The sequence below is a fragment of the Peromyscus eremicus genome, chromosome 7, assembly GCF_949786415.1.
Source record: "Peromyscus eremicus chromosome 7, PerEre_H2_v1, whole genome shotgun sequence".
Taxonomy (NCBI): Eukaryota; Metazoa; Chordata; class Mammalia; order Rodentia; family Cricetidae; genus Peromyscus; species Peromyscus eremicus.
Window position 1 is genome coordinate 45418161 of NC_081422.1, and position 26480 is coordinate 45444640.

General features: G+C 40.2%; 1 protein-coding gene across 6 annotated transcripts in view; it reads right to left on the minus strand.

Moving 5' to 3' along the window:
- Sik2 (salt inducible kinase 2) overlaps positions 1-26480 on the minus strand; it is a 106222-nt gene that overhangs the window by 15859 nt on the left and 63883 nt on the right. For all 6 annotated transcript variants that reach the window (XR_009380239.1, XM_059267865.1, XM_059267863.1 and 3 more), the window contains exons 4-8: positions 20541-20702; positions 8144-8268; positions 7629-7752; positions 6194-6414; positions 4199-4351 (exon numbers count right to left, since the gene is read on the minus strand). Coding sequence is in view for 5 of the 6 variants with exons in the window: in XM_059267865.1 (XP_059123848.1) it covers positions 4199-4351; positions 6194-6414; positions 7629-7752; positions 8144-8268; positions 20541-20702 (785 nt within the window). In the remaining variant the exon portion in view is untranslated. The remainder of the gene's footprint in view (positions 1-4198; positions 4352-6193; positions 6415-7628; positions 7753-8143; positions 8269-20540; positions 20703-26480) is intronic.

Below are 26480 nucleotides of genomic sequence, written 5' to 3' on the forward strand. Positions count from 1 at the left end.
GTGTCTCTTTGCTTTCAGCTGGAATTTTAAGCTGAATTTTTTTGTTGTTTGTTTCTGTTTCTGAGACAGGGTCCCTCCATGTAGCCCTGGAACTTGCTAAGTAGACCAGGCCCGCCTGGAACTCACAGAGATCCGGTAGCTTCTGTCTCCCAAGCACTAGGATTAAAGATGTACATCACCATGTTCAGCTAAATTGATAATTTTTAAGAAGGAAGGCTATGTTCTTACTATACATTTAAAAAATTTGAGTATACTTAAAACATACCTTATATAGGCTATATTCTGATGCTAATATCATCAGATACGAAACAAAGAGAAAACAACAGCATACCATTAGTAGTGAGTGGATGGGAAACTGCAAACAACGCTACACATCATCTGAGCATGATAAAGGAGCCGATATCCTACCATCATCCTTCTTGGGCTTATCTCTTGGGTACTTGGGGTGCTCTATCTTGGTCCTGTCTCCCTAGAATTCTGACTCTTTATGGTAGGCTGAGCTGTGTCAGATTAAGCACACATTTTCCTTGACAACGTTTTCTTTTGGAGACAAAGTTTTATTCTGGAGTTCCAGCTGGCACTGACCCCTGAATCCTCCTGCCTCAGGCTCCACAGTGCTAAGATTACAGGCACCCACCATCACACCTGGTCTCCTCTCCACAGTGCTAAGATTACAGGCACACATCATCACATCTGGTCTCCTCTCCACAGTGCTAAGATTACAGGCACACATCATCACATCTGGTCTCCTCTCCACAGTGCTAAGATTACAGGCACACATCATCACATCTGGTCTCCTCAACCACTTTTACACCTGGGAGACTACAGAAATGGACCAAGAACTTGGACAGAGGAATAACATTTTGATGTGACAATCCTAGGAAATACAATCGTGTTTTACAAGTCTGTGTGAGGTGACTGTTGAAGTCTTTCAGAAGCTGAGATGTGATGTGGTTGAGGATTTGACAAGGACATACAAAACCCTAGGTCAATCCCCAGCACTGGTCAAAAATACCCTTTTGGAATAAGTATGGATATCAACACCCAAAGGTATTCTCAAATTATAAAGGTGATGAGATAACGTTACTATGGTACAGGCACATACTACATGGCTGGCTAGTATTCTCATAAGAAGAGGAAGAGCACAGCAGGAGGCAGCCACCTACTAGCCCAGAAGAAAGACTGTGCTAGAAACTCACCTGAGGGCACCCAGATCTCATGCTTTAAGCCTCCAGAACCATGAGAATGTAAATGCTGATCTGGCATTTTGCTATGGCAGTCCAAACAAATTAAGATAAAGCTTTGTCCTATGATTGTGGAACAACCTCTAATCAGCAATTAAAGAACATAGATGACTGTTTCATTCTCTTCTGCTTAAAGCTGATACAAGCTTGAAGTAGAAAGATTGTTAAAAACTAGAATTTAGGGTTTATGAGAAAAAGGTAAGAGTTTTCTTTTTTCTCTTAAATAGTTGCCTGAAGCTGGTCAGTTGCAAAGTTTCTGGCATGATATGCAGTGAATGAAAAGTACTCGCCACCCACATACAGTGAGCAGCTCACTGGTATCTACAAATAATAATGGGCACTCCATCACTAGATAACGACTGCTTTATGAGCAAGGGTTGGCTCCTGGGTACTTCAGTGGCTGCGACACTGCCTAGCAGATGAGAACTGTACTTTGCTGAATACAACTGTTTCCACAGCTTGACTAATTTATTTCGGCAGCAATCTTATTAAGCAGGCACTATTTCCCTTTTATATTTATAGACACAGGATCTCAGAAATGCTGACCAGAGCAAAATCACTCATCTCTATATGGAACTCCAGGTCTACATGATTGTATAGTTTGTATGACCTCTGTATTATCAGATCATGCTGCTTCCAGGTTTGGTTTTGTTTATTGTTATGCCAGGGAACAAATGATCTACTCTCTCTTTAAATGAAAATTTAAAGAATTAAAACAAGGAAGTTCTATTAAAACTTTAAGCATATTTACATCCAAATAAACAGAGAAATCAGTTTAAAAAAAAAAAAAAAACAACAAAAAACAAGGCACACTAAAACAGAGGGCAGGGAGCATTTCTTCAGCTGTGGGGCCTCCTTTTTAGGGTCCAGAAGGTACTTTCAACAAGTTAGTATGTGAGCTGGGAAGCCATCTATTAGAATTAGACACATTTGAAGTCAGTATGCACAGTTTGATGCTGACTTGGGCCAATGCACCCAGTGAAAAGAACCCGTGTTGTGCTTGGCAGTAAACAAGGTTAACAAACAAAAGAAGCCACGTGCATTATACATCTGCACCCCAAGCCGAATTAAACGCAATCTGAGGTACCTGAGGGATTTGCTTACTGTGCAGATAGGAAAGGGTCTTGTCCAACAACACACACTGGTGCTTGGGAACAACTGCTGATCTAACCCTTCCCCACTCTCCCTTGTGGAGTATTTAAGAGGAGTAAAGAAACTTAGCTGGGAAAGTGTGTTCCTGCACTAGGGCATCCTGCTTCCTGTCATTTGTCGGCCACACTTGTATGGAAGGGCTCACTGCAGCTCACTATTATCAACACAGCTTAGGAGTTCTTCTTCCCTTGCCTCGTGCTCAAAAGCAGCGCCGTTCCATTCTGAAGGTTCTCAAGTGCTCAGGAATCCTCTGATCCAAATGTCTGAGCTATACTGGTATAGGATTCCCTCACATTTATATCGAGACATTATTTTATTTGTAAGATAGTTCAGAAAAATATATAATTCACCTGTTAGAAAGAAATCAAGAATTTTCATTCATTTTTTTCATGTTCTGTAGAAGCCAATGCAAAATCTTATATTCCTGTACATTTATAATTCTGTTGAACATGGAGCGCTACTTACAGACGTGGCAGGCATCTTTAGGGAAGAAACCACTCCTTTCCCAGCCTCTACACATGAGTCCTAGACCTCTCACACCACATCACTCCCTAGCACCAAGCAATATCTTCACTGTACCCTCAGGCCTTCGAGGAAAATGTTGCCTCTAACTGTTGTGGAACAGATACTTGGCATTTGCTATGTGCCAGGTACTGTTTACAGGCTTCAGAGATAGCAACTCATTTGTCACAGCACTTAGTATCATTCCCATTTTAGAAGAGGTAAAGTGAAGCACAGAATCTGGAAATTGGTCCACTGTCCCATTTTTAACCACTAAGTGGAGATGCACTTCCAATCAGTGCTAAGCTCACATAGGTCCACCTTTCTTAGCCCTTCTTCCCTTCCTCCCAGCACCACATTAAGTTTTCAGCATTCTGCATCTCAATTAGTGTAAGAATCTCATAAGTAGTCTTTAAAAATTTCTGCTATTCCTAGGCTGAGCATGGTGGCATATGCCTTTAATCCCAGTACTTGGGAAGTACAGGCAAATGGATGTCTGTGAGTTCGAGACCAGCCTGGTCTATATAACAAGTTCCAGGCCAGCTAGTGAGATCCTGTCTCAAAACAAACAACATAGCCCCTCCCCACCAGCTCTTCCCTACCAAGTCATCCTTTCCAATGCTCCCATACTAACTGGCTTATGGTCTTCATAAGATCATTATTGCTTCCTCAATTATAAGTCATTCTTGGAATTTAGAGCTCTTCACAACACGGCTTCCACTTGCACTCCAAATTTTTATTTCTTTAGACTTCAGTCCAAATGGACTGAACTAATAGGAACAAGGCCTACAATGGCCCACGTGAACACCTTTGTTCATCTTGTGTGTGTCTCCTTCCTAGTCAGAGTGTCTTCAGTATTTTATGTCCTATCATAGTCTCACACCTCTACCTGTTCTGAAGGATGGTTCTGGTTGTATCGTATTTTGCTTCTACAATACAGCTCTGAGGACCATGATGGTGTTCTATGCATTCAAACTCCTAGAGTGCATGCACATGGTCAATCTGTAATAAAATTCTGTTAAATGAACTGAAAGTACAGGCTAGTTACATTAATTTGCAAGATTAGCAAATGATTAAATGACAAATTATCTCTTAAAAAAAATGAACTGAAAATAAAGTTAATCCTTAAAAGCAAGAGGGTGCTAAGAGTTTTGAGAATCTGGTGAATGGCAGTGGCTGAAACATTCTAGAAAAACACTGTAGAAGATGAGATCTTAGCCTTCTGTACCAAATGATGAAAAATGTGTCCGACATAAAAAGGCACATGCACAGACGAGACCAGTGGCTCTGTGGGCCGTTACCTTGGCAACAGTTTGTTCCGCAATGGTGCTAGGCCGGCGCTGGCGGCCATCAAGTCTCTGCTCCACGGGAAAACTGCTCCTATGTGATTTCAGACGCTCCACCAACAAGAAATAAATGGCAGCAAAGTGATTATAGCTCTTGTTTTGCAAAGACTGAAAGAGAAAACAGGTGTTGAAGGCAAAGAACTATAAAAACCAACTAAGGAATCTATACCTTTTTAAAAGGAAGAGTAAGGTATGTACCCTGAAAATAACATCACAAAACCTCTGTCTCTGTCCCCTGTCTTCTGAGAAGTGAAGAACAGCCTCTGCCACATGTCCCTGCTGCCAGGATGTTCAGTTCAAGGACACAGGACCAAGTGAGCCCTCCAGACGAATTTCCACAATAATTTTGGCTTGAGATTTTAGATCTGTATTTTCACTTACTTAATTTTAGATACTAAAGTACTTTTAAAAAAAAATACAGTAGCAAAGCATACTTCACAACAAACCCTTTCTGGAATTCAGACAGGAAGGCATACAATTCAGGTCTCTAGTATTACTCTATCAATACTGACATCTTTAAACAACTGTCTGATCCTATTTCTTGGTTTTGGGATCCATTTATCTTTCTGCATTAGGAGAAAATACCATGAATGCTTCATGGAGACATTGCCAGTGCTGTGACATGGTCCCATCTCACAGCACTAAGTGTAAGGCTGGTCAGCACCTGTGCCCCCTAAAGTTTTAACTCTGTAGCTTCAGGCAAAGTTCAAATCACTGACAACTCTGAAGTGAATGAGCAAAGCCTTTGCAGAGCTTTCTGGTGATTATTTTGGGCTGGAGAATGACATCTGGATGCTAGATGGAGAGACACTGTGTCTGTGTTCTTAGGTAATATTTTCCTCTTGTTTTTGCAGTCCCACCCTTTGGAAACCTTGAAAACAAACTTGCTTCCCAAATTTCTCACATCACTAGCCTGCCAGCTTTCCTGGGATGCCAATGCAACAGAGGAACAAACCTCTCTTTTGGTTTCTAATCCCACCTGACAATCCACATGGGTTCTGTATGGGGCAACACGGATCCAGGCACCATCAGGGCAAACAAAAACCCACAGGCCAGAGGGACCTCACAGAAGCTGCCATCCAGGATCTACTCCATGGATAAGCATGGGAAAACATCACTGAGTGCACAATGCACAAAGTGAGACAACAAGTTTGGTTTTGCTCATGGCTACAACAGGAGACAAGAGACAGTCTCCACGAAGGCACTGCTCTGCTTTGCTGGGCTGTTGTGCAGGTACCACATATGTTCTATAGCATGCTAACCATTCGACAGAAAACCAAAACCAAAACCAAAAACCAAAACCAAAAAAACAGCCAAGAGTGAATTTCCAAAGCTTTCTTTGTTCTATAACCATTAATATTTCCAAATCATAAGCTCACTTGCTTCAGCCTGTTTATGGTCTCTGGTTCTCCTACACCCCACTGGCTTTCTTTAATCTGATGCTTTCCTATTGGCTCTTGGCTCAGCCCTTAGTCTTTATTCCATATATGTACGTTTACAGTCCCTATAAACTAGTTTCATACCAACATGAAATTTCATGTTTCACTTTTGAAGAAACATTGTATTCTTTGGAGATAGGGTCTCACTATGTAACTCTGATTGTCTTTAAACCCACAGAGATCTGCCTGCCTCAGAGTGTTGGGATAAAAGGTGCACAACACCATGCCCAGCCTCCTCCATCTTGTATTTTTAAGCTTCAGTCTTGGCCTTTTCTGGATCCTCTGAAAATTCTGTTCTTGGACTTTTTGGCAGAGAGGGTGAAGGAAGGAGTTTAGAGATTGAATAACAGCAACTTTAAACAGAGCCTGTGTAATCATCAGGAAACCCTGAGCAGTACACCCGGGCACTGGAATGTGCTGAAAGACTAGGGTGACAGGTGTGAGCCCACAGCTTCAAGTGACAGATGCAGAAGAACCGAAAATACCTCTAGACACATCTCCATCACTTTACCTCAATTGTTTTCTGCTGATCAATTCCAAGGCTGTGCATCAATCGCAGAACCTGCTCATTAAATTCTCCGATGGACGGCTCATTTTCTTGTTCTTGTGGATAGAGAATAGGTCTTTGCACAGGAACTTCTATGAGCATCCACTTGTGCTCCTTGATTTGAGCTATGCTTAGCCGTTTGGAAGGATCTAGGACCAACATCCTTCTAATAAGGTGTTCACACTCTGTGGAAAGCACAACGTTAAAAAGTCACATAGATCACCTTCAGGTATATTTGCACGGCCCATGTGACTTTGCACAACAATGTTAATCTATGTATTCTTCACTGGAAAGCAGGGCCAATGAGCAAATGAATACATGAGGGGTAGACTGGTTAAGTTCGGATGCTGAGCAAACAAACACAGGTGAGTATAAGTCCGTCTGTGTGCAAATAGAGCCTTCCTAGTGTAGTGCATTTTATCTAGTCACACTTAGATTTCTACCAAGGAAAAACAATCCTAAGCTTCATTCTTAGAACAAGTATTATGAACTGATCCTCAGTTGTATCGAGGTATGTTCAGTAAATGCAGCTGGGAGAGCACAGTGCTTTTTCCAGGGAGCTGCTGCTTTTCTCATTGGTGGGTGCTGCCGAGGACTATGTGTGAAGCTCTGATTCTGTTACACTACATACAATGCAGCTGCAGCTCTGCGTGACAGCAAGCTCTTCACCACCCTCCTCCAACTCAGCCTCCTGCCACTCCCATCCATCAGGCCCTGTGCTAAGTGCTTTGTGCAGAGTAATTTCATCATCCTTATAACACCTCCAGGGTAGGAACTATTATTGCTAACTCCACTTTACAGATGAGGGAGAACTGCACAGCCAGTGAGTTGTGAACTCATGATTCCAACCAGGCAGTCTGTCTCCAGAGCCTAGGTGATCTTGCCTTCCCAAGTGCATTAATTACGTCTACTGTTTGCAGGAGTAAGAGATAAGGATGAAAACTAAAGACACAAACAAATAAGGAGTAAATCAAACTGTTGTCTGTATGACGGCCCAAAATAAGACAGGTAGGGATTGTGGCATTTCAATTAAATTTATCAAAGTCCCATCAGTTGACTTTGAATTTAAAAACTTTTAATTTTGCATATCTATTTCATACACAGAGTAAAATAGTTGTAAGCCTGTATCTATGGAGTCTAAAATAAACCAGGACATTTATAGACTCAAGCTGAATGAGAAGACTTGCTGCTCTTAATCCGGGTAGCTTCTGTTCTCAGTTACAAGGAGGAAGGCTGGAACTTGTCTGGTCGACATGGAGGGTGCTGCAGAGCCCCATGGTTTTTAAAATGACTCAGTCATTTTCTCTGGTACCCAAACTCTCAGAAGGGATACTTTGGCTAGGACTTCATACAGCACAAACTCTGTAATGTACAACTAATATGATGAACAGCTTGTTACCTTCTGACATGAAATATGGAATCCGGAATCTTCCTTCCAAAACCCTCTGCCTCAAAATAGGGAGAGTTGGTCCATCAAAAGGCAGAGCTCCACAGACAAGGACATAAAGAACAACTCCCATGCTCTAGGGAAGAGAATGATGCAGTCACTTTCAGAGAGAACTTCAAACACTGATTTCCCAAATGCTGCCACAGCTCTTAAAATCACATGGACTCCTGTCCAGAATTCCCATCTCATCTCCTGTGGTGAGAGTAAGCATAATAAATACCAAATGATCTGAATTTTATCATTTTGCTCACCACTTTACTTCAAATCATTGCTGCTAGGACGATAACACTTGTCTTTAGAAATTCTTTCCTAGGGAATCCATTTCCAGAGGCTCTGACTAATTACAGCCCATTGGATGGGGAGAATATGAAATCTTATTCATATATTGAGTACCAGGAACTTTTAAGATAGGTCTGAGTACCAGTCATCATGATAGATACATTTAACATATCAAAGCAAAGCAATACCCATATGTCCAGCTGTGGTCCTTCATATTGCTGCCCTTCAAAGACTTCTGGGGCCGCATAAGGGGGACTGCCACACCATGTTGCCAGCAGTTCACCAGTTTTAAAGAAATTTCCAAAACCGAAATCTATTGGGATAGAAATAAATGTTACTTTCATTTCTGCTCCCAAACTACACTGCATTTCTCAGTAAACAATTTTATAATGTGGGACTACTATGATCTAATATATAAAGGTGAGGGCAACATCTATCTTGTAGTATTTCCCTAGTAATTATCACAATGATAAACTAATAATAAATAATGAACATTGCTGAATAAATGCATATGTAAATTGAGTTCTCCACTCAAACAGAACATGTGAGAGATAGGAAGATGACTTTAAACCATGGTTTTTGTTGTTGTTTAGACACAGGATCTCACTGTGTGGCCTGGGCTGGCTTTGAACTCACTCATCATTTTCCTGCCTTGCTCTCCCAAATGTTGGGCTTATCTATAGATGTGAGCCACCAAACCCAGTTCTTAAACCATGACTTTTTTTCTTTTTTGGCTGAAAGTTCTATTTGTGTGGACAACCACAATCAAAATACAAAATTTGATTATTGTAGAATGTAAGTTACTTGGTTACTTGATGATTACTAATGGACTTTTAATTCTGTATAGTCTATAAGAGTTGAACAAGTAAAACCTAACATATACCAGTAGCAACATATACCAGCTTTTGAGGCCACTGGGAATTTTTAAGCAATAACTCTTTAAACGTTGATCTGTACATCCTACTAGAGGCAGATATGCATCTGAATATCTCGTTATTAACAAATGATAGCATATGACCTGGCCACAAGCCACCCATCACCACTACCACTTATATGTCCATTTCTAGAATGCAGTGGCATTATACTTCAAAACAATTGTATGCCTTTCCCCTTACAATCTTAGTCACACTGAATCTACGGTTTGGATACCCAGAATGCACTCTGCAAACAATGTACTCAATGCTTTCAATATGCACATGCACACACGTTTTCAGGGTCCTTTGTCATAGATGTGTGTTCACCCTTTTAAAAGACTCAAGAAACAAATTCCTACTGTTGTACAAGTTAGGCCCATACTCTTGTGCTTTGAGTCTTCACACTGAGAGGATCTGGCTCTCTACTAGCATATGCGAAGCACTGCATTCACAGGGAGCTTAAGCAAAGACTCAACGAAGAGTGGATCCAGTCTCCACTGCCAGAGACTGGCTTTGGGACAGGGTCAGCACCTGTGAACCTTAGTGCCCCACCTGTGAAGCCGCAATAATAAACATACCCAGATGGCAGCTGTTATGAGGGATCAATGTGCTAATGTAAACTCCTGCTTTGTTTGTGCCTTGAGACAACACACATTAGTAATTTAGGGAAATATTCTCTCAGCCTGCTGACATAAGAACAGGTAGGCATCAGGCCAAGTAATGACTGTAACCATGTTATAGCTGCTTCATGGAAGAGAATAATAACTACAGAGTTAGGGAGAACTAGAAAGGATTCACAGTTTGTCTCTTTCTAACTCCAGTGTCATAGGAAAGGTATTTACTTCTCTGAAGCTTAGGTTTCCAAATCTATACCAGTGAGAATAATCGACCTCCCAGATAAGATAAGATGCAGTGAGCAGTAGTGATTAAAGACGTAGAGTACCCAGAGCGCAGATGTGAAATGTCAGCACTGCTTCTGTGAGACCACTGTTATCATTATTGCCTTCCAGAGAAGGTCATAAGGAACGACACAGGAGGAGTAGAAAAACCAGCAGGAGCTTAAGGCTCAGGAGAGAAAGCCAGTGTATCTGGGAAAAAGCCTTAGCCCATGCCTGTGGGCCATACAAGGACGGGGTGCCAATCACATCCAGCTTTACAATGTAACGCCACCCCAGAGATTTTTGTCTTCTTTATTTGAACTCAATGACTAGCCACTCCTGCCACCTGATAACTCATGCATAAAGACAGTTCTAATCTTTTAGAAAAACTATATTCTAGAATGAGCTAAGAATTAGATACTTAGCTGGGCGGTGGTGATGCACACCTTTAATCCCAGAACTCGGGAGGCAGAGCCAGGCAGATCTCTGTGAGTTTGAGCCCAGCCTGATCTACAGAGCAAGATCCAGGACAGACACCAAAACTACACAGAGAAACCCTGTCTCAAAAAACCAAGCCAAAACAAACAAAAAAAGAATTAGATACTTAAATCTACTTTAAGAGTAAAAGGTTAATTTCCTGTAGAAAGACACAACCAAACTCCAGAACAGATGATTGGAGAGCCTGAGGTAGGCACAGTGATGAGTGCATTTTAAACCACAATGGCAAGATGAGTTTTTCAGTATATGTCAACTGAAGATACTCTCCATGATAAAAGTTTCAACGTCTCAAAGAGCCAGACAAAGTGCTTCACTTGGAACTTCCACATACCCCAGTGACATCATCTCTAAGGAGGGAGGACACAAGCCTGTTGGGAAGACAGCTTGCCCTGTGTTCTTGAGGTTATTCCATTGGTACATTTCTTAGCAAGACAGTAAGAACTGAGGAAGAATCACCATGTCTAGGTTGGTCCTGTCCAACATAATTTTTACGGATTGGGCAGATAAAGCATCCTGTTCAGTCACAAGAAGGTGGAACTAAATGGACGCTTATGTTTTCTAGGTATTCAATTCTGTAGAACAATTAGAGCCACATTAAACGGGAGCCAGGTTCACTACGCTATCACAGAACTATACTCGTCCACATCCGAGAACCTTTGCAGAGCACTTCAAAATTGTATATTTGGTGACCTGCTAAGTGTGTTAAGATTTAAATAGAAAAAGTATATATTGTCACTGAAACAGTGTGTACTCAGTAAGCGTCAGTGAGGGCCTCATGCATGCAAGAAAAGCTACAGGTGCAGCCCATGTCTTCATGTCTTTTAAAGGGGCTTTATCACATGTTACGTGGTAATCTAAGCTCTTTGAGGAGTCTTTAGTAAAGCAATGTGGAAGACTTACTTCAGGAGAAAGTTAAACACCTGTGAGAGATGATGTGGCTGACTATTGCACTGCAGACATGGACCAGAAACCAGGTTTAACTACATCCTTACGTCCTTCCCTGACACAGTGATTGTAGCTATTTGTGACCAAGTTAATAACTGCCAGGTTAAAGAAATGGCAAGGAGCTGGGTGGTGGTGACGGCGTATGCCTTTAATCCCAGCATTTGGGAGGCAGAGGCAGGTGGATCTCAGTGAGTTCAAGGCCAGCCTGGTCTACAAAGTGAGTTCCAGGACAGCCAAGACTGTTACACAGAGATATCCTGTCTCGAAAACCCAAAAAGAATTGGCAATGAAAAGGCATTTTAAAAAGCCATTTATATTTCTTCATAGAAATCTAGATAATTTTCTTCATTCATAACCTATTGCTTTCTGTAAATGGCATACAGTGAATGAGGTAAAGGGTGAGCACGTAGATGAAACAGAAATATTCAGGATTTCTGATTACCATTTACTAAAACAGAATGGACTATACAACTGCCCTTCAGTACCTCTGTGGGATTGGTACCCACAGTGGGTACCAAAATATGAATGTTCAGGTCCCTTATATAAAATGGGGCAGTATTTACATAAAACCCCCACACCTCCTCCTACACACTTTAAATCATCTCTGGATTATGTATGATACCTACAGTACAGAGGCAATCTAAATAGTTGCTATATTTAATTGCTTAGGGTATAACGGTAAAACCACCATCACCAACCAACAACACAACTGGGCACAAGTATAGCAGAGCTGCAACTTGCCTAGGCCTATCTACATAGCACCCACGAGCAATATTTTCCATCTGTGCTTGGGTAGATCCCAGGATGTGGGACCTACAGACACAGGGCCTACTGAGTTCCCATTTCATCATCCTACCCACTTCTCTTGTCTCTTCACTACACACATGAATGCTGTATGTGTGTGTTGTGAGCCACTGGAGACAGCCCAGAGCAAAGTCTCACAACAACTCAGAATAGTTACAGACTCCATGATCACCGGCTCTAGGCAATGAGTAGGGAACAATCACGTGGGCACTCCTCTCTCTGACCCAGACTCAGATTTCAGGCCATGTCAGATCAGAGGATTAAGGGGGAAAATGTTTCCTTTCTAGTATGGCCTCATTTCTATTTTTAAAATTTCATTTCAAAATATTTGTTTGTTTATATGTGGAGGCACGTGCATGCCATGGCACAGATGTGGATGTCAGACGACAACTTGCTGGACTTTCCTTCTACCATGTGGATTCCAGGGGTTCAACTCAGGTCATCAGGCTTGGCAGCAAGCCCCATTATCCATGGTGAGCCATCTTGCTGGCCCTGAATCTCACTTTTAAAATACCAAATATAAAATAATATATATTTATGGACTACAATGTGGTATTCTGGTATGTTTGTATTGTTCAATGGCCAAATCTCACTAATTAAATCTATCACCTCACTAATTACAATTCCTCTGTGATGAAGAGATGAAAACTACTGTATCATTCACTTGTAAATATTTGACTCTTTGAGCAACAGCAGAATACTGCTATTATTTACTCTGATATTCCAATTGTTCCAGCTTTGGCTAATGCTTATGTCTTTCCAACCTGCTTCATTTAACATGTCTTTTAAAGTTTAGTTTTAAATATTTCTGTATCTCCGGACACCAGAAGATTACCCAAGCTCATCTTGTATCTTCTCTGCCCTACCCTTACTACCACTACTTCTCCAAGATGCTATGGTTCTTTTGTTAAATAACAGTATTTAGAAACCTAGATTAGGCCTCAGATCCGTACACTGGTACGTTTAAGTATTCTCAGCTACAAGTGAGTAAGACAGGTCAGGTGTGCTTGTTTAAACTGTTCCGTCAAAGCCCTAAGTATGCCACTAGGCAGAGTTTAATATAACTTTAAATCAGAGGAAAGGCTGCCCCAAAGCCAGATTAATCCCTACCATTAAACAGAGAAGAAGGATTTTAAACTCATTTCTGTGTCAGATGAAGCTGCCTTATCAGGTCTTTAATCACAGCACCTTACCATGTGAAGGAGAACAGTTAGGATGTTTATGGAGTTGTATCTAATGTACACCTATGTTCCTTTCAGGAAGCTATATTCATTCTAAGAGTGCGGATGGGGCCGGGTAGTGGCAGCAGCACTTGGGAGGCAGAGACAGGAGGATCTCTGTGAGTTCAAGGCCAGCCTGGTCTACAGAGTGGGTTCCAGGACAGCCAGGACTACGAGGAGAAACCCTGTCTCTAAAAACAAACAACAAAACAAAACAAAATGAGTGCATGATGGTCTATGCAGACAACTCTCTCTGTCCTTGTTATGTTATGATGATGCATGCTTTCCTCCCTGTGATACTAAGGCATACATACTCTGAAGTTTTACTCTCACAATAGCTTCAAGATTTACCAATACAGCCACACTCACTCACTTGGTTTATATATGGTTTCAATATTTATAAAAGATAGGAATTGGGCTCGAGTCTTTAACCAAAGATCAGTTACTGACACTCATGGGAATCAAGAAGGGCTCAAAAGCAGAGTCATAGAACTATCTCTAATGTAGGCATCACACATTAGACTATTAGTGTTTTCTGCCCTGTGTTTGAAAGATAACTGACCTTTATCTTCCTGATAACAAAACCCACTATTACTGTCATCATAAATAACATGAATTACCAGTGCCCAAGCATCATTAGCAAAGGGCCAGTGTTTTAGGCACAAAAGAGTCGTATAAAGAGTAAATGAGCTGTTGTTGATTACTGCCCAATGGGTACACCAAGTACAGGGGAGATTTTTCTTGTTCGGTACAGCAATATGTAGCTGGGAACTGCTACAGAGCAGACTGAGTCAGCAGGGCCTGAGCTTCTGCCCCCCTAGCCAGCTCTGAAATGACCCATGCATCTGCACATCAAGGACTAGACAACAAACAGCACAAGCTGTGCCTAAGAAACTAAGGATGATTAACTGTTGTCAGGATTTACTGTTGCAAAAGAGTAATTACTAAACACATTCAGGTTTTTTTTTTTTTTGTAATTAAAGAGAAATTATTATTTTTTTTAAAGAAGGGAAAAACAAATAAATAAATAATGAAAAAACCTATCTTTAAGCTAAGAAAAAGTAAATAATTTCTATGAACCACAACTCAGGCAGTTTTTAATATCTGTGTGTTATAATGTCTACTTTACAAAAATTCTTGGGTTGATGAGATGGCTCTGTGGGAAAAGGATGCTTGATACCTCTTTATGACCTAAGTTCAATTTCCAGGTAGAAGTTGAGAACTGACTCTTGTAGGTTGTCCTTTGACTCCACACTGGCACATTTACCCTTCCCTTCCCATACATAGCGTACCCCCTTCCAATCAATGTGATTTTAAAAAATAAAAATAACTACCTTGCTGAGAAGCAGATGGCTTGAGGGTTAGCTTTTCTTAAATGACTGATAGAATTAGGCTGTCTAGCCTGATGAAAGGGTACACATTTGTAATGACCATAGTAGACTAAAGAAGACAACCCCAAGGAAATGAACACTGGCAAGGAAAGGTAGAGGGACAGGCTGACTCAAGCACCAACTGAAAACCCATTCACCGACAATGCATATTTTGTTGCCCAACAGCAAGAAAAAGCCAGTTGCCTCATCCACCTCCAAACATAGTCACTCTGTCTAACAAGAGGGCACAGGAATAATCATCAATGTTATCCGCAGACCAGTATGAACCATCTAGAACCATCGAATTGTGCCCAGTCAGGGAGTCCAAGTGCTAAGAAACAAAGTGGAGAAAGGATAGGAGGGATAGCAACAGATGGAGGCCTAGAGCACTCCTCCACAGTCCAGGCTTGATGAACCGAGCTTGCAAAGCAAGATGGATGGGTGGATGTCATCATGCTGCATATGCAAGGCCACTTCCCCATTATATGGTACTGGCAGCAGGAGGAGAGATAATGAATGAATGAAGGTCAACAAATATTTTTTTAATAAATCCCTTTTCACCTCCATCCTTTCTAATTTCTAGGGCACAGGACTGAAACTGTATACATAGAAATCTTATCTCAAGGTCTTCTAGTAAGTGAAAGTTGTAGAAGCAATGGCAGAGGTGCCAAGCTACCAATCAAGTCTGAAAAGAAATGTTCTTTTTGAGCTAAAGAGAAGTGACCTGTGACACACAGCTAATTCCATATTACTAATTCCATTTAAGGTTTTGCTCAGAGTAAACGTTTTCTCAGACAGAAATACTTTTCAAATGCAAGTGATGCACTTTCCTTGTTCCTTTACTATCTGCACTGACAAGCCTTGAAGGCCAGTGGACTCTATTTAATGTGCTGAAGGAGGTTATCTGGCTATCAAAGTTTTACACCTTTATTTTCAATGGAATCAATTATGCACTGAACACAAACAGCAGCCTCCTTTTACTGAGTGCTTACTTGGTGCCCAGAAATTTAACTAACTATTTTGCAAACACTTGAACAGGACCACGTACCAGGCACAGTTTTAAGTACTCTGCAAATATTAATTCAAGTAACAACCACTATGAGATATGAACCTGTGCCATTCCCCCTTTACAGATAAGGAAACTGAGAATGGGGTGGTGGTGGGGGTGAGAAAATGTCTTCAAGGTCAATAAGCTAGTAAGTGGCCTGCGTATTACCTACTATACTGTATTGCCTCCTTGTCTTAAATAATCATTAATCTCTACTCACTGTCCCTGAAAAACACAGTAATTTCTAATAAACAGAACAGAAGCCCTGGCCTACAGAAGTTGATTAACCTACTCAAAGGGACAGATGCAAATGGCATCACCAGAGTCTGTATCTGCATTACCTGTTAGTAGGCTCAACACTCCACATGAAATCTTGCTTGAATTGTGGTAATTAAAACAAGATCTATTTTTATTATTTTTAACTAGTGTGCATGTGTGCATTTGTGCATGCATGTGTTGTGCACAGTGCCTACAGAGTCCAGAGGAGGGTGCCGGATCTCTTGGAGTTGTGAGTCACTTTGTGGGCGCTAGGAACTGAACTTGCATCCCTGGAAGAATATTATGAGCTCTTCACTGCTGAGCCGTCTCTACAGCCCTGAGTTGTAGTTATTTTCTGAAAAATTCCTCCAAGTAACTAATATATTTGTATCACCAGGTATTTATTATAAAACTTTCGGGATGTGAAAGTTGGAGAATAATACTAAAGATAACTCACCTTAACACAACAATAATTATTATAAGCTAAAATAGCCAAGATATCGAGCCAGAAACAGTGCTACAAGTACGGAACCTCCTGAAAGCCTGTTGCTTTGTTTCAGCCTTTCCCCTCAAATGTCCCAAGCTCCTATTTCATGAAGGTGGAGTCCTCGTGATTGAGACAACCTGAACACAACTGTGGGTGAACCCAGGGCTCTGCACCGTTGAGTTATTACTGCAGGAAGCATAAGCTAAAAATTAACCTCAGAGCCATACTTCTGTATTTATAAAAACTAACCAAGATTTATACTTCTATTTCTGTCTTTTAAATATAGGTACATTTTAAATGAAAATCTGATTTTGATTTGCCTTTTCAACTTCAACATAGGCAACTTAAAAAGTTCACTTTTAGCAAATTATAGCGATCTTAATAAGCAAAAGAAGCAGGTGAAAAGTTAATACATTGAACAATAATTCTGTCCTTTTTTTTTTTTTCTTGCTTTTGAGTTCTTTACATAGAGTCCCACAGGACAAGTGTAGTAGATCTCTTTAAAAGTCAAGAATTCCAAGTTATCAAAAGATTATGTCCTTAAAGGTAAGCAGGGCCATCAAAAGCTGTTAAGTTCTATTAAAAAAGAGCAAATATTTGGTGGGGGATCATGTAAAGGACAAGCTTCTAATCTGGTCTATAATTTCTGTCCACCTAGCTCCTGCCAGTGACAGAGTAGCACATCTCAGTCCTCACAAGAGAAGGTTCTTTTCACAATGGATAGTAATCCAGAGACCACACCTGGTCAATGTGTCCAGCCCTAAGGGAGACAGCTACCCACGCCCCCTCCCTTCAAGGCTCAAGGATCATCCTGGAAAGGAGGAGGGATTGTAAGAGCCAGAGGTAGTGGACCATTGCAGCCCAACAGTACTTCCGGGGCATGATGGTGCTGTTACACACACGAACTCACAGAGACTATGACTTCTTGCACAAGACCTGGACAAGATCAAGCCAGCCAAAATCCCAGCATGCACAGGGGAGGGGACTCATGAAGTTCCACTCCTAGTAGGAGGAGCTATTCACAAGTGATGGCTGGTGGGGGAGGTAGAGTCAGTTTTCTTCAGGGACATACTATGTTCCAATAGAGGAACCCATACACACACACAGGCAGCACTAGTGCTCAGTGAGGAAAAAAAAAAGCACATGATATTGGGAGGGAAACATGAGTGGTGGATTTGATGTATTATGAAATTCTCAAACAGTTACAACTCCTACAAATACTCAAGAGAAGTTCTTTTAAAAACACATCTAAACTTTGTAACACATGGAGTCCTTCATGATCTGTCCCGACTGACCACCTGACCAGTTCAGGCTCTTTCTTTCCTATCAGTTTTCACTGGCACTTGGCATAGCTCCCGAGCTAGAGCCTGTAGCTGCCTGAAGTACCCTGGAGTTTGCAGACTAGTGGAACACAAAATTACCATAGTGATTCCACTTGAGGACTGACACATAATGCTTGGAAAGAACAAAGGAGTGGCCAGAGAGATCTCACTTGGAATTGTAGAGCTGCTGCTGATTACCTGTGTTGCCTTAGCAAGTTATCTGACCTCTTGCATTTGGTTTTCCCATTACAAAACAAAACAAACAAACACCCTCGTGATAGTTCTGCAGCTTCCAAGTGTGCTGTGAAATGAATGACTAAGAACTCAGCAGAGTCCTTGAAAATAGCAAGGGCTTAAGTCAATGTTAATTGTCACTATCTGAACCAAAGGGAACAATATGAGGTACCTGACATTTTACCTGTCTTCTATACAGTTAAGGAAGCTTTGAATCTTCCATATTCAAAAGCAAAAATAAAAACAGCAAACCCCAACAAAATGCAAACTTACATGCTATTATAACATTAGGCACACTGCACTGACCTACCTATATTTGTGGCAGAATTATAGTAAAAACAGACAGACAACACTTGGTTATAATCTTGAGTAATAGTCTGTATTTTGTATTTACAAGGTTTTTTGGTATTTTACTTGGGACATTTACTTTTGTGCTTCCGGTGATGAACACCTTGTAAATCTCAGGGTGCAAACATAAAGTCTCAATGCTTTCTTCTGCCTAACAAGACTCCCAGGAGTCCTTGTGTTAATAAAGGGACACACAGGTGAAGCTGGAGCTTCTAACTATAGCTCTAGGAGGTTAAAAAGGGAGTGGGGAGAGGGCTTTTCTGTAAAAGGTAATTTTAAGGCAGCTGATACTTTCAAGAAGAAAATGGAAAAAAGTAATCCAGAAGTAAATTAGAGAAGGTTGGCAAAAAATAACTAAAATGAATGAGACCAAACAGAAAGGCAAACAAACAAACAAAAACAAAAGATGATTAAAGTGAGGAAAATACCAGAAATGAAAGTAGTAAACACAAAAAAACTAAGACATAAACCAACAACCCCTTATGGAAGCACTGTTGCTATGCATTGAATTTTTATAACAAAAAGAGACACCTCACCAGTGCAAGTCCCAGGGCTGTTCCATACACTAAATATCCCTGTGTTCAGCTCTCATGCTCCACACTATAGCCAGAGTTTACTGACATGCAAATTTAATTTTCCCCACTTCACCCAGATCCATACTATCAACTTGACTAGCTTGGATTCCATTAACTATGAAACAGACTCTCAAATCTCTGATGCGGTACTCAAGACCGTTCCTACTCTGTTCGCCTAAGCTGCTCCTCCTCCTCTGCTGCTGCCTTTGCCCATACTAAGCTAAGTAAGATCTTCAACATCCCAGTCTCCATCTGCCCGACTATGGTATCTGCTTCTGCATTTTTGGCAAGCAGTTAACTCATCTCTCAAGCATAAGTTCAAACATTCCCTAATCTGGGATGCTTCCCTGGCTCCTCAGGTTGACTGATGTTTCATTACTTATGCTTCTGCTGAAGCTGATATATAGTTATACCCTTGCCACTTTTTTATGTGGTGCAGGGGAACTGAACCCAGGGCCTTGCATATGCCATGTACATGCTCTCTCACTGAGCTCTATATATACCATTTTTCTGTATGTTTACAACTGAAGGTATAATTAACAAATAAAAAGCATACAATGTGAAGTTCTGATATACATATATGCTGTGAAATAATTATACATATCACATATTTAAAAGCATAATGCCTGGCATATATTTTACCACATATGAGTGAGTTTTGACTATGTGAGTTAAGAAATTCATATTGTCAACTTTAATCCCAGAATTTGGGAGACAGAGGCTGTGAGTTCAAGGACAGACTGCTCTACATAGTGAGTTCCAGACCAGTCAAGGCTACATAGTATGACACTATCTCAAGAGGCCAAGATGAAAAAAAAGAAACTCCCATTATAAAATTTAAAATTTGAGCTGGGCAGTAGTGGTGCATGCCTTTAATCACAGCACTCAGGAGGCAGAGGCAGGTAGATCTCTGTGAGTTCGAGGCCAGCCTGGGCTACAGAGTGAGTTCCAGGACAGGCTCCAAAGCTACACAGAGAAACCTTGTCTCGAAAAACCACCACCACCACCACCACCACCACCACCACCACCAACAACAAAATAAATAAAATTTTTTTATAGTTGAGCTGGACATGGCGGTACATGCTTGTAATCTCAGAACTTGGGAAGCAAAGGCAGGATGATCATAACGTGGACTGGGCTACATAATGTGCTTAAGGCCAGCCTATATGAGACATGACTATGAGGTTATATGAGACCCACCAAACCAACCAACCAACCAACCAACAAACAAAAAGAAAGAAAAGAAAAAAGAAAAAAGCAACAGAACTCACACATCACACAGACATGTGTGCATGATGCGTCTGACTTGTTCTCATTCTGCTTCCATCCCTTCCTGTGTCTTTTCCGTCTGCATCCCCACTACAGCCCCCAGCATTAGGAGAGGATCAGTTAGAGCACCAGCGACCAGCACTTCTGGCCCTCTCCAGCCTTCCAATCAGCCTTACATTTTGACCAACAACCTATTCTACAGAACCTCCTAAGAAACCTGGATGCAACTCAAAGCCCTTAGTCCAGTCCTGTCACTGTATACACTAATAGTGAACATACTTTCTTTCTTATAGTCACACACAGGACTAAGAGGTAAATATGTCTTGCTAGCGCCTGACCCTGACTGCAGGGCTTTTTCACACACTCAAGGCAATGGCTCATCTGATCATTTCCCAGGCAGTTGCATCCCAGTTACCTGCTATTTTGATATTCATGTTGTTATCCAGCAGGAGATTTTCAGCCTTCAGGTCACGGTGCACAATCTTCCGGTCATGGCAATAATCAACAGCAGACAGAATTTGCCAGAATTTTCTCCTGGCTTCAGATTCATTTAACCGGCCATGATTAGCAAGATAATCTGTAAAAGAAGAGAACATTTAGAATTATTCACCAAAATAAATAACCTCAATATTAGCATTTAAGAAAATTTTGACAAAGTTTTTTTTATAATAAAAAATTAATGTTCTAATAACACAAATAATGCTTTCCAAGTTTCTTGCCTTTGGAGAAGTAACCTCAACTATATGTAACAGGTTCTATATAAATTCCAAGACCCCCATATCAGATAATAGCAAGGGTGACACAATATCCACATGACATCTCAAACTAAGTTTATTTTATCTTTTTGCCTGTGTACTGTGCTAATTTGCTGAAAACATAATGTTTCTTCACATCATATTTAAATATAAAACTCTTTCAAGGCAAAGAACATGAATGAATTTTCTTAGAAGGGACATCATAAACATTACTTTCATGTGAGACCTAGAAATAGCTTCAATGATTCAAACTCTAGTCTGTTGAAAGAAACAATCCTGATCTACTCAAAAGCAGACAAATTTGTTTTCTAAATTACAACCATGTCAAATGACTATAAGCCACAGCTGTAAGACAATATACTTTTCAGGATATATTAGCATCTCTGTACAGTGTTACAATCTTTATTAAAGCAGTTTGACTGAAAATTAATTGTACACCAACTATATACATGACTTCAATAAAACTAAATGCTACAACTTGAAGAGCTGAAAGCCTTCTGTAAACTTTTTAGAAGGAGAGGATCAACACAAATCTTGAAAAAAATTTATTTAAGGAAGTTTTCTTAAGTAAAGAGCCATATTATATAATATATATAATGTGTATAATAATATAACATATTGTCTTAGTTAGGATTATTATTTCTGTGATGAAACACTATGATCAAAAGCAACTTGGGGAAAAAGGGTTTATTTGGCTTACATATCCTGAATCATAATTCACTGAGGGACACCAAGGCAGGAACTCAAATAGGGCAGGAACCTGGAGGCAGGAGCTGATGCAGAGGTCATGGGAGAGTGCTGCTTACTGGCTTGCTCAGGCCTCTTTCTTATAGCACCCAGGATCACCAAACCAGGGGAGGAACCGTCCACGATGGGGTGGGAGGAACCGTCCACGATGGGTTGGTCCCACCTACATCACTAATTAAGAATATGCCCTACAATCTTGTCTACAGCCAGATCTTATGGTGGCAATTTCTCAACTGAGGTTCCCTTCCCCCAGATGACTACAGCTTGTGTCATGCTGACATAAATCTAGCCAGCACAGTAATGATATTCAGCCATCTTCACACATTTCTCTCTGCCCTCATCTACATGGTTTATAGGTTTTTGTTGTTGTTGTTTTAAAACTCATGCCTTTGGCCCATTACCTTCTAAATACTATGATTGTTTCTTTTTAAAATTTATAAAAGACTTCACAGTTTATGAAGTATAATGATGCCATAGTATTTCACATCCTGCAAACCTTTATGGTTATCTTTTTCTAATTCCTACATTACGAGTAAGAAAGCTGAAGATAAAAAGAATTCAGTGATTTAGCTGAATTTATATAACTTTTAAGTGAATTAGTTGATTAGGACCAGAAACTGGGATTGTATTATTTTATCATCTCCTATAGACTCTTACTGAAATCTTAACTATTCTTTTAGAATCTTGCTCAAATGTCACTTGGCCCTTGGTAGTCTTATATCATTTCAAGTAAAAAGAATTTCTCTTCTCTGAATCTTAGTTACTGTTCTATTTTGCTGTGAAGACACCATAATCAAGGAAATTTATAAAAGAAAGCATTTACTCGGGTGCTTGCTTACAGTTTCAGAGGGTTAGTCCATGATCACCATGTCAGGAAGCACTACAGCAGGTATGGCACTGGAACAGCAGCCGAGAGCTCACCTATCTGAACCAGAAGCTCATGGCAGAAAGAGGGAGTCTGGGCCTGGCTTGGCCTTTTGAAATCTCAATCCCCAAGCCCAGTGACACACCTCCTCCAACAAGGCTACACCTCCTAATCCTTCCTAAAGTGTCCACCAACGTGGAAACAAACACTCACATACATGAGCCTATTGGAGTCATTCTCATTCAAACCACCACAGAACCCCTTATCATATATCATACTCTGAAACACTGTAATTACTCTCAGATACAAAAATATCCCAGTGTATACACATACAGCTTTAATGTAACACAGTGTGCTTTGAAAATACACATACATCTAAGCATTTTGAGAATAGAAATCAAGCTTTTTTCTACTATAATCTCCACAACACAAGACACTATAAACATTCAATGAACCTATCAAAATCTTATTATGGTGATATTATGAATTTTTCTATCAACAATACTGTAAAAGATGTATAGAAACTATAATCTCTAACTCTTCTACACATTATTATTCTTATACACTGCAGGCCTTAAATATAATGGATATTTTATCTATTCTACATTTGCTAGTATCAGAATCTGAAATAGTAGGCTCATAATGCTTCCCTTTGCCTAGACAACAATCATCTACAATTCTGAATGAAAGGGAAGGATCCCTCAAGAATATATATAACTTCTGGTAAAGATGATCAAACTATCTTTAAGGAGAAGTGTTTCACTTATTCTTCAACTTCCCATATTCCCTATATGTTGTAATTCAAAATTAAAGGACTGAACAAATGTAGGCTTAATCTTTTTAAAGTGACAAGAAAATGCCATAGGTTTATTTATAAGGAGCACTATAATATCTGGTTCTGCTTAGGAGTGCTTTGATTGACTAGTGAGCTCCAGGGGTGAGCTCCTGATCTTTCCATTAAGAATTCTTAGCATTGTCTCGCTTATGATCATGGTTCTAAAATGCCAGCACACACTGAACTCTCCAGGGCTTGATAATCAAAGACTACTGGAAACTGTCCTCAAAGGCTGTTGGGAGCTTGGGAAAGAGGCTGAGCACCTGCACTGTTTTTACATAGTATCCAGGTGATACTGAAGATGAAGGCACAGGAGTCAAAGTCTGAGACCCACAACAATTCAAAGTTTTATCATAACTGGTTATCATCACATGAATCAATGATTTCATACAGAATCAGAATTTGGTTTTTATAATTATTTATTCCTGCCACAATTATTAAATGAAATTTTGTTGGGAAATGTTTCTCAAGAGAGAATTTTCTCTTGTCAATTAGGATTATTTAGTTCTTCTAACACTCTCTGAATGGGTTAGGAATGATAGATGATAGATTCTTTCTCAATTAAGTACCAACTTGAGAGTAGAATCTACATGCCTGGTCATTTTATTTAGCATGCCTTTCTCTCCAGTCTTCTAAGAATCACAATGATACCTTGTAGTTGTTGTTTTTTACTCTTTGGTTCTTTACTCTTTTTTTGGGGGGGAGGGCACCACCCAGCTCCCAAATAAGTACATGGATGAGGCTTATTCTTACTTTACAAATGCCCAGTCTGAGCTTGGCTTGTTTCTAGCCAGCTTTTCTTAAACTATCCCATCTACCTTTTGCTTCTGGGATTTTACCTTTCTCTATTTCTGTATCTCTTTTCTTTCCTTCTTATTCCATGTCTGGCTGTGTGGCTGGCCCCTTCTTTCCTTGCTTTTTGATTTCTCTTGCTTTCCTATCCCTCTTTTTCTCCTTCTAATTATTCTCTCTCCCTATCAGCCCTGCCTATTCTTTGTCCCGCCTGGTTATTGGCTGTTCAGCTCTTTATTAGACCAATCAGGTGGTTTAAACGGGCAAAGTAACACAGCTTCACGGAGTTAAACAAGTGCAACATAAAAGAATGCAACACATCTTTGCATCATTAAGCAAATGTTCCACGGCATAAACGAAATGTAACACATCTTAAACTAATATTCCACAACAATGCCTGGGTTTTTATATTCAACTTAACTGTATGTAGCTATTTATTTAATTCTTTGTTGTTCAGGTTTTCTTGTCTCTGGGCAGTGAAAATCCCATCACATTGTCCATCCTCTCCCCAGAGACAGGGATCAACCTGAAGTCCTGAGCAGCATGTGTGCCAGGCAAGTGACCTACCCTGAGCTACATTTCCCTCCCCTCTTCACTCTGCTTGCTGTTTTCTGGCATAATAAAAGTGATTCACATTTATCTCGAATATTTCCTTTCCTGAACCTCAGTCAGTCATTTTTTGAGAGGTGTGGTGTTTTTTCTGGGAAATCATAATGGTGTGCTTTCTAGTGATGGGTCAGGAGTCACTTCCATGTCTTTACAGAGACACAGCTAGAGGTAAGGATTTAAAAAGAAAAAAAATAAACATGCATTATTCTGTTTACTGCCGTTTCAAAAGTAATATTCTAGGAATTACATTGGTTTGACTATTCATCCATCCATTCATTCATTTATTTTATTTTATTTTTTCCAAGAGAGGGTTTCTCTGCATAGCCCAGGCTGTCCTGGAACTTGCTGTGTAGATCAGGCTTGTGTTGAACTCAGAGATCTACCTGTTTCTGCTTTCTGTGTGCTAGGATTAAAGGTATGGGCCACCACCCTGGCTTTTGTTTGTGTTTTTAAAAATGTCATTTTCCTAAAAGACCTTGGTTCTTAATATTCACATAAAGTACTTGTACTATCCTAGAGTTAATATCAAATAATCTCAAAATAGCTATACTAATATTACTACTAACAATAAAATTACTGAAGTTTACAAGCTAATATTTCTGTGAAGTTCTTTCTGGCTTGGGATAACACTGGCCTACAGTACGGAGTCTAACTACTATGCTTTAAAAGTACTTGAAAGAAAGGTTTGGGGATCCGGTTCAGTGACAGAGCACTTGTCTAGAGCAGGTTTCCATTCCCTGCACTCCCTAAAACAACCCAGTTACTGGAAAAGCTTGTATAGAACATTTCCAACATGAGAGAAAGACAGCTGTGTATGTTTTCAAGCATTAGAAAATGGCTTCTCTCCAAATTTACTTTGAATATATAAAACATCTGGTACTTAGTGAGGTCAACATTAAAACTAGATGACTCGACATAATCAGAAGTCTTCCATCCTGGTTCCCCTCCTCAGTTTACAGGTAACCTTTTGGATTTTTGGTTTCTTTTGGTGTTTCATTTTACGATAAGGAAATGCCTGTAATTGTCTTTTCCCCACTCTTTACATAAGAACACTTATTTCCCTTTAAACTTCAAAGGAATCTCCCTTTTCCTTTAGTTTGCTGTAGACATTTCTCACATTTAACAAATTGTGTAAAAACTGAGGGCTCAGACAGGGTGAGCTGGCATTTACCTCTGTCCCCAGCTCTTGAAGACAGGATCAGGAAGTAAGTTCAAGGCCAGGCTTTGCTACATGAGACCCTGTCTCAATCTCACCCCAACACTTTCTCAAAAATGAGGGGAAAGGGGTGTTCAGGAGCCAAAATCTGTCACAGTTGTTGACCATGAAATCTTGAGCAAAAATCAAACTCTATAACCCTCCATTTGCTAATCCAAAAATGGGGATCATAAGAGAATTCTTACAGGGCTATATAAAGATTAAAACCCAACAACTTTCAATTTAAATGGAGAAAACCATGGTGTAGATTCTGACACACAGATGTCCTCAAAAAAGGTATTACTCCACTGGTGACTTACTGTTGTTGTTGCTGTTACACTACCAGGGTTGACTCAGGCTATTTTCCTTTTCTAACTTCCTTTTCTACCCATCTGCCTCTTGTGATGTGGTTTCTAAGCTTCACACCTCACTGACATTGCTTTAAAGTCAAGGGCAACTCCCCTAGGTTAAATCCATTACCCTTTCTCAGTTCTCAACTTTTAAGACCTTTCAAATACATTAACACGTGGCGGGTCTGCAACTTAAAACACCTCTCT